Raw genomic sequence first — 16,253 nt, 5'->3', positions numbered from 1 at the left:
GGCTAGGCTACATACACATGCTATGATAGTGTGGTAGGTTTACACTTATCATGTATACTGAAGACTGCTTGGAAAAAAATAACACCTGTGAAACAAAGCTATCAATTTAAATGTTTCTATCAAAGCAAAGTGATGGCAAGAGACGTTTAAATACACCGCAAACACAAGGAAAGGTTTTCAGATGTGGCAACGGTTCAAAATATTTACTTGAATGGATTGCTCTCGTCGCTCTTCTGAACTGCTGCCATGACAGTTTTGTAGACTCGGAAACCGATGGTTACCGTCAGGAGCGCCAAGAGAAAGTATGCAACCACGCTGATAATGGAAAAGATGCTGAGGGCCAGGAGAATCAGCAGACCAATCCCGAACACCACCCCGCTCTTCTTGACATCTCGCCAGTAGACCAACTCCACAACTGTTGAAGAGGAAAGCAGGAGAGGATTTTCAGTGGAGAAATTCATGTCATTGACACGTTGTGATAAAAATGAAGTTACACCTGTAGGTAGACCTAAAGTCCACCGCACACTGTACGACAGATCCCAAAATGACTCGACCATTACTACGTTGAAAAATCTTTCATCGTTAAAACTAATAGTCCTACTGTACAATGGACTGCCCTCAATGACCAACTGATCAGTGCTGACAAAGATGTTTTTGTTATTAACCACCAGAGTTCGTTTAGGTTCCATGCAATTTTATTCGCCCATGGTATATTCGTTAAATCTGTACAGTTTCAGTCGTAAAGCCCCGAACACTGCAGAACTGCCAGTCGGTAAGTTTTCCCAACTGAAGCTGACGTGATGTAAAGCTGGCAAATGGCCATCAGTCTTATTCTTAAACCCACGCTTACTTCCTGACAATCCACATTTATCTATGTTACGATAGTTGAGTTGTTGTCTCTGGTTGTGACCAGTTGTGTAGTTTTCTGAGAGCTTAAGTCACAGGTAGACCTAATGAATTCTCATCCAGGTCCACAGATCTGCCAACTCCCTCGTTTCACATGCAGTCTCTGACTATTGATAGGTAATCTCACAGTCTCTCAATTTAATCTCCTGGCAAGATTCATTCAAAGTTTATTCTACAAGTTTTGTAAAAGACAGGTTTGCACCAGTCTAGGTTTGCATTACATTGCATTGATTACTGAGACGGAGCAATAATCCAATAATTAGCATAATGACTTGTTGAAAATAACAACAATTGCTCCAAGTCTCCACGGAGCTTGAACAAATTGCATTATAGATTCTTAAGTCTGAGCTCATTGCCAAGCCCCTGGGATCCAAGTCCAGTACTGCAAAGTAATGGCACACTTAGAGATGGGAGGCACAGCTGGAGGACAGTAATAGATGACAATAACACACATAGGCTGATACTCAGATCTCTCTTACTGTAATAACTGATGTACTTTGTATCATACGTCCATGCATTTTACTGTGTTAGGATAAACATAGTGTTGTAACTATGACCATACAGTCCTCAACTATGTAAAGTTCTACAAATATGTCAAATTATCATCTCTGACAATATAACCACCAAAATGATGACGTTCTGAAATAAGCATATATGAATAAATTAACAATTTCACATATATACATGAATATTGAACAACACAAAGGCATCTACTACTTTAACCAGCACTGTTACTGTGTGTTTTAAATACAAACAACATAATAGGTCGCCTATGATAGACGATTTTAATCAGAACTAAAAATCTACCAAAAAGACCAAGTATTGACACTTTTTTTTTCATCAGTCTTTTATCACAAACCTTACCATTAAGCAGAGGCTAAATAAAAATCAAAACGGTTGTAAAAATTCATAATATTACTACAAATTTCATGCATCCAAAGTTCAGCATGAGAGAAGATGAAAGCAGTTAAGTCGTGAATCACCATCAACTGTAGCTGTCTCATCAAAATGTTCAGCAAAACTTCTTGAGGCCCAGAAAAAGGCTTCTAACACATTCATCTTTATTAGTAACTACAAACACCTATAGCGAAGAAATAGCTTCTCATGAATTTAGTTTTTGACACAATGACAAGCCTAACGGTGAGCTATTGAATACTGACAGTATGATATCTGCATTCGTAGAATCCAGGAATTACAACACTGGATTTTGAAAACATATTACATATGTTGCAAATAACTCTTTATACTCCAGGAATGCCATTTCAAAGAGGTCATGCAGTCGTAATGAGCTGCATCTTAGCAGATTAAAGTATCTTTCTAGCAATTTTGGTAAATTCCCTAACTTTATTGGGGCTTGAGATCGGGGAAGATGTGGGAAGGGACAATTTTTCAACCATTTTTTTTTTAAATGTGTACAATTTCAGGCAATTATGTCCAAGTTGAGGGGTATGGGAAATGAAGGTGACAACTTTTCACAACTCTCTCAATTCTGTTTTTTGTAAAACAAATTGTACACAACAAATCAAAAGACATTACTGCCTGATTTGGTATGTGGGGGGGGGCGGGAGAAACTTGGAAGCAACAACTTTTCACCACTCTTCCATTCAAATGTTTTTGACAAAAGGTTTACAAATTCAGGCAATGACATCCACATTGGAGGATGTGCAGGTACACATTGTTACAATTTTTCGTTGGGATGGGGGGGGGGGGGGTGGCAGTGTTATACTTGTTACAATAAGTAACTTAACTATCATAAAAGGCTACCAAACATTATTCATGTACTTAAATGCATTCATGTGCTTAAGCTTTGAAGAATTTTAAATATAATTAACTTTCAAGCCTTTTAATTTTATGTATCCACAGGCCACAGGGGGATAAGTCCCAATTTTCCACAAACTAAAATTTTAAAGGTAATGTCCACAAAGCTCTGGCATAGAATGACCAATATAACAGATCATGTTTTTGCTTTTCCGGTTTTTGTTCTTGATAAGGTGAACACTAACAGTAAGCATGCAACCCTCCCCCTCCCCCTCTTCTCATCCTCAACACCTTCCCCTCCCCTCCCCCTCCCATCCCATCCCCATCTTCACCCCATCATTTCAGCATGATCAAGAATGATAATACTTCTTTCTACCTCTCTACATTGTGCCTTTATGAAGAGATGAAATAATTAAGTTTGACACATCAATATTTCAAATGTCATTGTGAGCTCATAAACAATGCAGATCAGATTTCCTGCGTTAAAGATGCACACATGTTCGGTTGTGCCTTAGGAAATCCAGAAATGCATCCTGTCAATAGGTCGGTCGTCCAGCACAGTTCCCACAGGCAAATCAAACTCACAGCGTTTGGATATGACTATATAAAGTCACACATGATTAAAGACACATCAATCAAAACATGAAACTTCAAAAACCCGAAACGAACAAACTCACTGGAAATTGTCTGTTCCAATAAATCTTACTACTTTATCCAACATATTTTTGTATTATTTTTTTATTTATATACCAACAGTGAAGAGTTATCTAAAATACTGCACTACTTTACTCACTCAGTTCAGTTTCTTATTATTCATTCACATATATCATATCATAAATAAACACAGTAAAGTAGGAATTAGTGAAGTGTACCAGTGACAGAACGTGAACTTAAAAAAAAATATTAAAGAAAATAATTTAAAAAAGTAATAAAAAAGTTAAAAACCTTGTGGGCTTGACAAGTATATAACTCTTGAGTAAGAAAGAGACAATAAACAGTAAGTTGAGCAGTAATAATAATAATAAACATAACAAGTACTATAATAAACATTGTGGTTTAATACAATAAAGTTCAGGTAGAGGGTACCTTGCAGATCAAAGAAACTGAGTACAGTCTAGTAACAGCTTCAGGGAGTAAGATAGATCTACAGACTTAATAAAGATTTGATAAAACATATCCATATCTTCAACGATAACGTAATGTCTCTACAGAGCAAGTCGGCAAAACACTTGCATCAATTCTTGCTTTCTGCTTCCCTTACCCATCCCCCTGAAGTTCAATTCTAGCTTACAATAATGGAATGTTGTTCTGGGGATAAAGTCACTCCATTGAGCTTGCCTATACAGTATAACAAATACAACATTTCACACACACACACATCTGTTCTCCAATGTCTGTAAGCTTGCATTAGCATGAAGTAATAACATTATCTTCTTGACACACACAGACAACTGCAAGGACTAGACTACGCTAGACGATTCTGTTCCATCTCTCATTCCAACACACTGACTACTTTCATCACATATTTTCCACTGCCTCATGTATCCACTTATGCGCTGCTCCATGAGTCATGTTTCCATGGTAACTGTCTCTTCTCCTTGCATAATGAAGAAGCAGAGAGTGTTGTTCAATTCCTATGCTATTCTAAGAACAAGATTAGATACCTTGGAATGGGGGGCACCATAGTTTCTTCAGACAGAGAATAAAAAATAATACTCTGCAAAAGATGTCAATTCTCACATAGTGTTTTGTAGCTAATCATATAATCTTGCCATTCCAAAGCACACCGTGCGTTTTCTAATCAATGGTGTGTATGTACCTTTGTTACTAATATGATTCGCAGGTTTGAATTCAAAAGGTTTTATTCAGTGGTCTCATTTTACACGTAGGGACCTCAGGACTGCTTCTCCGATCAGAAATTGAGAAGACAAAAAAGGGGTTTCCTCTATATTGCAAACAAAAGACACATTTAATTTTTCTACCACCCAAAGTACATCTACTGTGCACAGAGAGTTAGATGCCATTATTGAATATCATGTTCATTTGAATTTAAATTTTAGGAGAAATTGTAAGTGTTTTTGCCAAATAAATTAATTTGAATCTCCAAATGATAATGACATTTACAGATCTATGCATAAAGACGTTAAAATACTAATCCGCTCTTGCGTAGACCAAGCCCTTTGATTTTAGCATCTTAAGGTTTTCTTTACTATAAATGATTCATATTATCCGACGTGATTTTAATAATTGATTTTCTTCTACCAAACGTTCAAATTTGAACACAATAAAGCCTAAGAACGCAGTGTCATTTCTTGTTGTTGTAGTTCTTGCACCTTTGCCTAACATGCAGTATAGAGTGAAGGCTGATAGATGTGCACATTAGTAACCTGAGGTACTGTACTTCACAATAGTTTCCCACATTAATATTTCCATTCCACAGACTATTAGTCTCCAGAGGGAAGAGAGAATAGCTAGTATGAAGTTCTTAAGGTCCTTAGAAGGGTAAGTTTAATTTTGATATTAACGATAACATAACATCATAGCTGTTGGCCTTTGACAGATCAAATAGAGTCAAAGAGCAGCAGCCATGACTGTAAGGTACAAGTAAGTTACCACAATATAAGCATGCACAGACTATGAAAGAAGAAGAAGAACAATGAAAGGAGGTACTCAAGAAGAAAAACAAGAATACAAACATTGTTTGATATCCAATCTGCTAAAATTTCCAGGCAGTTTGAAAACCTGATCTATTCAGAACTAATTCTCTTTGTGACAGATTACAGATGAATGTTTTTTAACTCCCAATCCCCTCCCTTCTCATTTGAAACTCCCACCATTCTCCACCCCTCCCCCATCCTGCTTACCCTCCCTTCTCACTTGCATCATAATTTATGGTAATGGGTGATGTTGCCATAAACAATATAGTTTCCATGATATTTGCAGACAAATGCATTGGCTGACTGACAATATTGACTTGCGACAGAAAATATCCCCATTTGCAATTTTGTCACTAAAACGTTTGAATGCAGTATGGGGGCCTTCACTCATTCTGAAATTGACCACTTCTGTCAATAACAGAATCTGAGACCGACATTTGTGCACTCTATCATGAATTATATCTTCAGCATTTTCAGTTTACCTAGAAACAGGCTCTTCTCCTAACAGGAAGTCTTTGGCCTCCATTAGCAGGAGTTGGGTTTAACTGGCGAACAGGTTTACGGTTCATGCAGAGTTCATATACAGTATATGCTGTGTAACACAATTATCATAAGCTATACTCCCAGGTGTGGTGCTTTCTTTTTGAAAACTTCCGTACATTATGTTAAAAGATTATCCTGAGTGCATTTCAACTCACCATTCACCATGCCTGACAAATAAGCAATGAAGTACACATGATAATAAACAGGTCGGGAGAGGGTTGGTGCAAATTCTATATTCTCCCAACTGGTTAATGTAGAAGCATGGACCTCTATGGAAATGCCAGAGGTAGTAGATCCAGGATTTTATAAAAGGAGGGGAGAGGTTGAAAAGGGAAGACAGTTCACCTAATTCCCCAGGCCGTGATCTGTTCCTCAGGGGCAGCATCCCTTAGGCCCAGATAAAGTGGTCTAATTCTTTCCCAACTGAATTTTGAAAAATTCCTAGACCGAAATTATTTCCCCAGAGTGACAATGTAAGATTGGGAACCCTACCAGTATACTGCCCAGTTTCCATAGCATAATTTGCTATGTGAAACCAGACAGTTCCCAGCTTTACGGATCCCAGCCCTCCCACCACCACCTAAACTATGTAAATATCTACAGCTAGGCATGTTACTCTTTGCTGTTGAAGTTCTACCAGTATCTTACCTCTCCCCTCCCCCTCACCCACCTAAAACTCTCCAGTCACAAACACATATTTTCTGGTAATGATGACAAGGAACAGACCAGACCCCTAAAGGGTAAATGCACTCTTTGTCTACACTGATACCTCCTCTCACTTATTAAGTTACTCTTATTAATTAAATGATATTTTACTGAGTTACAGACTGTTGTTAACTTCCAGCACACTTTACAAAATGAACTATGATGTGTTGACATCTTCCAACAATACAGGAAGACATTTGATCTGACTTCATCCAAGAATTAGGTGACCTAGTAGAAATATTCACAAAGAGTTTGTTTCATCACAGAATTCTGCAAAAACAGGTCAAAAAAGACTTAGTGTGGCAACTTATTCATAGGTTCTGATATATGGCAAAGTCCAATACTTTACCTCAAATTAAAATTCCTATGGGTCTTACTTTCAGAAAGTGGATGTAGAGAGATGTGAAGAAAAGGGGGGACAGAACATGGTCTTGGGGATTTAGGGAGGGGATGTGGGCATGATATGTGAGGTGGAAAAATGGGTTATAACCTTATGGAAAACAAAACAAAGAAATGACAATTTGAAATGGGGAAATGCAAATTCTATCTTTCTTCCACAAGTTCCACTAAGAAGTATGTATGTCCAAAAAATGCTACATTTAAATCCTATAGATAAGTTTAAACTTGCTTCAAGTCCTCTCCCTCAACTACCCCCCCCCATCCCTGCCCCATCTCTCCCTATCCACAATTCCAACAATATCATATAAAATAAAGACAAAATACATTCATCTCTTCAAGAAGAAATACATTTTAATCCTCCAGTGATTTTCCTACTTATTTTTCTTTCTTTTTCCAGTATTTTTTTGAACATCCCATATGATCAAGTACATCTCTCAACCAATAAATCAATAGGGTCTGGCAGTATCTAACATTCTCCAATAAGCACAACTGACTGTAATGTTTATGTAGATGTTTAATAGTGTACTTGAGTAAAAGGTCACAACATCATCTCGTCTGACTAACAAATTGGATATCTTCAGTTGATGAGTTTCACAGCTCAATGTTAGTATCATCTACCGCAGGCACATGATGTCTACTACTGTACTGTAGGTGTATAACATGACTTGGTGGCCTTCAACACAGTGTAGAATTTCAATACAGTGTATAAACCAGTTCAGGTAGAGGACATACACATGCACACTCACAGAATGGTTGATTAGGTTAATAGCTAAACGCATACATGTAACTATTGCAACTGGCAATCACCACAGAGAGCATATGAATTCAAATTTGTATGGTGTCTTCTCTCCTGCGACGTTTTATCTTTAACGATATGTGAAAACGAGTACATCTAAACTATACGGAAGAACAAAATAAATAAATACAATGTTTAGAAAGAAAAAAATGGCAATCAAGCCCAGCGAATGTGAAAGTTAGCAATCATTATCAGAAGAGGGAATGATAGTTTCCTTCTGGTTCTTAGTACGTCATAATCAGGTCATTGTCAGGTCATTGGTTTAAAGGTTTTCCGTGACAGTTCTGGTTTAAATATTAACAGTTCTAGAGGCTCCTACCTCTGTCTTCATTCTGTGCCATTGTAGACCTAATCACTTCAGAAGCAGTTTTCATATGAATGCATAATAGTCAGGTAATAACAGGGTTGGTAAATGTTGTCAGGCATGGCCCATTAATTTAATTTTTCAACTTGTTTTGGCATTGATACCTGTGGCAGGTTTATGTTTTATCTTCATCTAGTTTCACCCTGGCACGATATCCTTAAAGGTCATCAGTACTGACCCCAATCTCACCATATCCTTAAAGGTCATCAGTATTGACCCCAATCTCATCATATGCTTAAAGGTCATTAGTATTGACCCCGATCCTACCATAACATTAAGGTCATCATCAGTATTGACCCTGATCTCACCATACCCTTAAAGGTCATTAGTATCCCAATCTCACCAAATGCTTAAGGTCATTAGTGTTGACCCCAATCTCACCATATGCTGAAAGGTCATTAGTATTGACCCCAATCTCACCATATCCTTAAAGGTCATCAGTATTGACCCCAATCTCACCATATGCTTCAAGAACATCAGCATTGACCCCAATCTCACCATATCCTTAAAGGTCATTAGTATTGACCCCAATCTCACCCTATTCTTAAATTTCATCAGTATTGACCCCAATCTCACCCTATTCTTAAATTTCATCAGTATTGACCCCAATCTCACCATATCCTTAAAGGTCATCAGTATTGACCCCAATCTCACCATATCCTTAAAGGTCATCAGTATTGACCCCAATCTCACCATATCCTTAAAGGTCATCAGTATTGACCCCAATCTCACCATATCCTTAAAGGTCATCAGTATTGACCCCAATCTCACCATATCCTTAAAGGTCATCAGTATTGACCCCAATCTCACCATATCCTTAAAGGTCATCAGTATTGACCCCAATCTCACCATATTCTTAAAGGTCATCAGTATTGACCCCAATCTCACCATATCCTTAAAGGTCATCAGTATTGACCCCAATCTCACCATATCCTTAAAGGTCATCAGTATTGACCCCAATCTGTATCTGGAAATCATTTGGAGATCTATTAGGAACCACCAGGAAAGTACTTTCAAAGCTCTCAGCAAATTTTAGCATGCTAAAGTCTGTGACCAATACTGATGACCTTTAAATGGTCTTTGCCCTCAAAAGTTTAATAATCCAATCAATAATTCCACGGGAACACAAACCCTTTTCACTATATGGGGACATAATAATGTAGTTGTTTTCACAACAAGCTTTATCTTTCCTTTCTTTTCGACACCCACAATCACCATGACGGTGAACACTGCTCTGTGCACATACCTGGATAATGAATACCACTGAAATTGTCTATGGTTCTACGGTCTATACAACCTTAACTGTCCTCATAGCTCCACGGCAGGATGAGTCTAAGTACATAATGACTCTACAAACTACCTGCTTTTAATCATGTTCAGTGAGATACTGAGGCTTGCACAATGCTTTCCTTATACTCGTTAAATAAATAAGCATCTGATACTTAATGAACCGCTCGCTCACTAATGACACTGCATTACTCAATGTACATGCCACAATAGACAATGACTCACAGAGTAAATACATGCACCTTGTGCATTCTATTATAAACATGAACAATGGGTTAACACTATGACTATCTCAACCATTTTTTATTTTGCACTAATATGTAGTATACAATCCCAGGATCTATTCAATATTTCTGTGATTGGGACACATAGCATATATTCTAGTTTATACTGACATTGCTGTGTATATGCTCTTTAAGACTTTAACATGATTATTGAAGCTGACCTACTTCAAACAATGATTCCAACATTAACATAGCAAACTCTATAAACAATAGGCACCCTTTGGAACGTTGTATCAAATACCAAAGCTAAATGAATAAAAAAAATGACTTAATGTATCACATAGTCTTTGAACACGCACAATACTTGTAGAAAAACATGAAAAATAGGTACAGCTCTACATCTGAAGTTCAAAATACTAGAAAAGAAAGACATTTTCCATGCAGTGGATTTAAATACTTCAGTTGAGATAATCAAGAGGAGAATGGGATAATCAAACAAATTTCAATATCTTTCGGGGCTGAATATCATATTTTGTAAAGTTATGAACAAAATAAGTTAAGTCACTGGATCAGGATATTCCAGGTTGATACAAATAATGCAACCCTCCAAACTGACCAATGAGAGAGCATTTACAATGGCAGTTAAAGTCACATTCGCTTACAAATTTGTTGACTTCTGTCACAAGATATTAAGTACTATTAACATGGAGTTAACCTTTCTATTTATCATTAACTTAAGCTCAAAAGGTTGCTTTTATAGTGAAGTCAGATAGGAGTGTTAGCTCAGTGGTTAACGCCGGTGCCTTCCAATCATAAGGTCCTGGTTCGAGTCACTGCAAGATTAATGTATGTCGTCCAGTTACAGAGTTGTTGACAATTCATAAATCATGGACGTTAAATATGAATGTCAGAGACCGACTTCGGTCAGCTTGCGGCTTTGATAAGCCAATGAGGATGCTTCGCAAGTTCCTGCTTACAGTAGGTTCTAAAATACATACAAGATTTCAGTGGGCATTGCTTGAACTGCTTGTCAATCATTCCCAGACAGATCTCCACTTGACATACTACTAATGGCCAGCCACTAATAGACCAGGGTTGCTGTCATTTAAAGAGCTACTGTATACACAGAATTGAACAAAGTTAAGTTTGTTTATAATGATCTTGATGTGAGTTAATATTAATGAAAATTAACAGTGTCATCTAGATGAAGGTCATACAACATATTATAATTAATTAGTGAGTGAAGTTATCAGGAAATGAGAGCAGAAAGGGAGTTGGGTGTAAAAACTGTCATCCAAACATCATCACTTTACTCAAATAATAGCATAATCTGGTAATCTCTCTTTCTAACCCTGCTTCCTCCCAAATCACATAAAATACAAACACAATGATGGAAATTCCTGCATCAAAATGTGTTCCTTTTGGCAAGATATATGTATCTTTCAAGTTTCCTAATTTATCAGGGCTCTGGGAGTATGTCAATTTGTCTTTGTGTGATATGACAATGCCACCAGGGGTTGAATACTTTAGTCTTGCTGTTATCTTAATATTGACATTCAAACATGAGATTTTGCAGATAACATTTACTGGAATCAATGTCAGACTTCCTTCTAAGGTGATGTTTTCAAAATATTATATCAGTACGTGGATCATACTCGATATTTTAACAGCGACTAGAGGAACAGGCAATTCTATCAAACAGAGAGACCAACAGGAGTGGAAACCATAAGTCTGAATTTCACATTGAATTGTAACTTTCATTCTTTAACACCAAGACATACATATAGTAATCAGGCATAATTGGACCCTCCATCAGTCTAAGAGATCTATACATAAAAGGCACTTGATTACAGTTATTTAGCAAGGTATTGACTGCTCATCCAACACAAAGAATTTTTGTTTTTTTGGGGGCCTTTTTTGCCTTTTCTGTCTTTGAAGCAGTTTGCTAAATGTCATCATTGCTGGTGAAATTTCAGTGAACAAGTAACGACTATTGGTTCAACATACCAGACATACTGCATGAACAATATTAAAATTGAAGTGTGTCAATGGGGTGCTATGCTGTTAAAAGAAAAAAAAAACAGGTTTGCACTAATTCATAGGCTACTGTAGGTAGATGACAGAGTGCAACGATAGAGTCAAGACAAGTAAGAGAGGAGTGTAATTAATACAAAGATGTCAAAAATAGATTCTAATTTTTAGGTCTCTGGTATGAAATCATACCAGATCAAAAGTTTACAGTATACAGAGGATAAAATTTTGGGTTGAATTTTGTCATCATTGGTGATGCTAAAAATTTGACAGAAACAATTCGGTCCCTGAACAAATTCTCTGTATAATTTTAGTTCACTTAAATCACACCAGGAACGATAAAATTAGATCCAAACTTCCACCCTTTCCACACAAGAAGAAAAAATTACTTTGAAGCTTGTGGGACACTTCCACATGAGAGAATTAAATTTCAACATATGAGATCATTTAGCTAGAATGAGTGATATCCAAATTTAAGTTAATAATTACGTGGCTTAGTAAAAGTAAACTCATCACACAAATCGAAATACAACTTTAAGTACCATCACTACAGAGGAATACGCCCGTTCTCTCAATGAACAAATATAAACAGCTGAAGTTGATCTAGGTAAATAATTTAGAACGGAAAATACTCAGACATCAAACTCAGCATTGTAACACCGATAAGAGAATCAGAACTGAGCAATCGCAATAATAAAACAAGATATTATTAATACAATAAATAATATATATAATATATAATTAATATAGTATATAATATATTGAGATGTAGTCATAAACAAGAAGAGAGCACAAGGGAGAAAAAGCTGCAAAATTGTGAGTAAAGTAAGTCACACATGGTTACTAAAGTTTTCAGTAAAACTACACTATTCAATATAAATCTTACAAGCGACCATCTTTGTTCACCGATAGGGTGCTGCTGCGTTGATCCTTTCACTGTAAGGTAATTTCAATGGCTTGTACACAGTAGTGTCCAGGAGAGATTGACCGACAAAACTCAGGAAAGAGAATCACTCACTGAGCCAAAACATTTCACTGCTGTGTGTTTAATTTGGTAAGGGCTTTGACTACGATTGGTTAAAGAATTAACAATGAGTTCTAATGTGCCAAGTTGAAGATCCTACACCCTCTAGGTACTGTATGCAACAAGACTAACTTTAAAGCATATACGGTAGAAGAATGCATAGATACTTCCAGCCAATCATAATACAGTACATATTGGTCACAAGATAAGGCAGACCAATCAGTCTGCAGCAACAACATTTATACTCTTCTTAGCAAACAAGGCAAGTTAAAAATTCCGATCTGCATGATACATAATCATCATGGTCAAATCTGAGCAATGATTCCATCAAAACCATTTAACAGATGAAATTCTGAATAAAAAAACACTTGCAACTTGCAAGAACTTTGGGCGGTAGAAAGAGAAGGAGGATCATTGACCACCAGTGACCGGTCACTGAAGACATGCAGTGCTAAATACTGTAGGGTAACCAGTTCACTCTAGGCAGGGTAGAACAAGATTGCTTGGATTATGAGGAGACAGGTAAGAGAGGAAAGAAAGATAATCCAGTGTTTCAGTTTTTGCTGGCATCTGACTTTTCATCAAATTATTTCACAATCGTTTTGATCACATTCGGTGTTTCAATTTCTCATCAATCTTAAGGAACACTTTCTGTTAAAAGTTGTCGATTACAAATGTGCCTCATTCTTGGAATGAAGACCGCAGCACTAGGCTGGTCTGGGTATTGATGAGTGAGAAGACTGTACTCGTCTACATTCAATACGTATAATGGAATAGGTACGACAAGAGCGAAGTTAATCAATGGAATAACAAAGTTCCATTATGTGGTTTACCATTTGGGAATTAGAGAGATCACCTTCCCTGCCTCTGACTGTGCAAACACTACCAGTACCTCAAGTAGCTATGAACAACCCATAGAGGAACCCGAACAGGTGTGCTGGGTTTCTATAGCTACTGCACACAGTATCAGTCTACAGTTGGCAACAATTCCATTCTAAAAGTCTCAAGTTTATAATTTGTAAATGAATGTCACTAAACCACGAAAACATGGATCATGAAACAGACTGTTGTAGAAGGTCACCATCAGTGGGCGTATCCAATTTTAGAATGCAAAAAAATTGCTAGAATCATTTCAAAAGTACCTTCCTACAGATTCTGAAACACGACAACTTATTCCGAGCTATGATCTTTTACCATTGTCAGATTATTAGATGGAAGATATGGCCAACCACCCACAGTTAAATCTTTGCTACCAAAATTCCTTCTAATAGACTAACCAGTTGTCCAGGGTGAAGTTCAAGAGTGGTTGTGAATGTTCAAGAAGGCCAAGACAACTTATCTGACAGTAAAACCTGACCGTTTGAGATGTCAGAAAAGACAATGAACTATTGTTTAGAGTGATACCAATATGTCAGACCTTCCAATACGGACATCCACCTTGTTGGAAGTCCAATCCGGACTCCCAAAGGTAAACCCATGTTGTCCTAGCAACAGGCTTTAAACTTTCTTGATAGAAAGCACAGTGTAGACACTGTTGGTGGTTGCATAGGCGTAGGAGGCGGCCCCCAACCAATATTTTGAAAATTCATATGCTGAAAATATTTTGGGCACCTACTGAAAGAAAAATAAATTGCAATGTGTTTTTCAATGGTTAAACTTATATTATTATCATCATTTTTATTGTTACGACTCCCCAAAAGTTATAACCAATATGGAACGGTAATAACACAGCATATGATTGTATGTATTTGGCATGTGACCCCCCAAATTGGGCTCCTACGCCTATGGGTGGTTGGCACGTATGCAGCAGGAAGCCGGGATTCAGAGTCTGTTGGAGGTTTTTTTGTTTCTTTTTTTGTTAGCAGTTTCTAACTTAAATGACTTTTAAAATAGCCTAACGATACAAAAACACAGATAGAATTTACCACACTGGAGTTTAACCGACAGCAAACTGCCATGTACATCAGGCACATTGAACCATACACAAAGTGAACATGAATGAACACAAATAACATCAATCAATTGTTGGCTGTCACTATAGGGATATTTTGTAGAAGAATTGTTAAAGTTTTCTACATCATTAGATCAAAATTACACTTTGCAGGCTAGTTTATACAGCAGTTTGTATCATGGAGATTAAACTTTTAAAGTTCGGTGAAAGTTGATGATTGCATCTGGCAACAGTAGAATTAGTGAAGCTATCATCGCAATTGAGCTGAAAATATATTGTTTCTTTACAATCGTTATCAGCCGAGGAAACGATTTTCTAATTAAAAAATTGCAGCGATGAAATTCTAATTGAAGAGAACACCGACAACTGAGCAAAATATTCCAAATGTATAACATTTCAAGGATAAATTAACAGCAATATTCTGATAGGAATGTAAAAGTTATTGACATCATACAGACACTCTAATGTGATCCTCTTCCTGTATTAAGGAAGGGTTAATATCTGGCAAAAATAATATCCAATCAAACAGCCATATTTTCCACTTCCATTTATTAAAGTGTCACATTCTCCTTCAGGAGAATTTCGCATTAATGATGCTGCCCGGATCAGACATGTGATGAATCTGATGTATCAGAGAACAGCAGACTAATGTTTGACAACCTGATGGTCTGATAAACAAATAGTACACATTTTCAGGATTGGGTAGATTTATTCAAATATTTTGTTTGAAGATTAGAGCTGTTTTAATACGGCACGATGCGGTGGTCCTTTCCACTCTTTGTTCGGACACAAGACATATACTGTACGGACTACAATGTGAATTACAATTGACTCAAAGTACTCTGGTAAGAAATACTTCACCCACAGGTTAACGATAAAACAAATACGCCCTTATGAAAGTTATCATCTACATCGCAATAACAGGGGATTTGTAGAAAAATTGCAACCTGTGGGAACTGGAAGATATGCATTAAATTACAGAACAGATCAAACTATGTTTCAAACATTTTTGATACATTACCTTTGTATTTTTTTAATTATAGGGAGGTTAAATGGGGAGGGAAAGTCACATGATAGATAAATTCAGATAATTTTATGACAAAAGTCACTGTTTACAATAGACACATATAAACTTTGTGTTTGAAATTTCAAAGCCTACATTTATGCCACATTGTAACTCCATATATAACACACGCACACACACATGAAATATAAAACATGTACAAAAACATATATATATATATATATATATATATATAGAAAGGGCCTGGAAAAATTGGTACAATGTAACATTTTGAACAGTTGGGTAATAAAGAGAGGGTTGAGGGGGCAGGGGGAAAATATGATGTAAGGACACTTTACTACCTTAAGGAAAGTAAATGGGTTTACAATATAAATAAAGAAAAGACAGGGAGAGGGGGTGGGGGGAGGGGGGAGAAGTGAACACTTGAAAAGTTTCAACTCAAATGAGGAAAGGGATATATAACAAATAGGATTTCTTAAACTAAAGTGACAATAAATATAAACACAATGTGGTAAAATTAGAAGTGGAATGTAAGATGTATACATATTCATGAATCTGTCTTCTATGATGAAATTTTCCAAGGA

At 36.8% G+C, this 16,253-nt stretch overlaps 1 protein-coding gene across 2 annotated transcripts in view; it reads right to left on the bottom strand.

The window, feature by feature from the left end:
* The window catches only part of LOC139971850 (reticulon-3-A-like), a 54,874-nt gene that overhangs the window by 19,230 nt on the left and 19,391 nt on the right, over positions 1-16,253 (bottom strand). For both annotated transcript variants that reach the window (XM_071978623.1, XM_071978625.1), the window contains one exon: positions 208-415. In XM_071978623.1, the coding sequence (XP_071834724.1) occupies positions 208-415 (208 nt within the window). The remainder of the gene's footprint in view (positions 1-207; positions 416-16,253) is intronic.

This window comes from Apostichopus japonicus, chromosome 8 (assembly GCF_037975245.1).
Source record: "Apostichopus japonicus isolate 1M-3 chromosome 8, ASM3797524v1, whole genome shotgun sequence".
Lineage (NCBI taxonomy): Eukaryota > Metazoa > Echinodermata > Holothuroidea > Aspidochirotida > Stichopodidae > Apostichopus > Apostichopus japonicus.
Note: the sequence above shows the minus strand (reverse complement) of the source record. Positions and strands in the feature narration are given on the sequence as shown.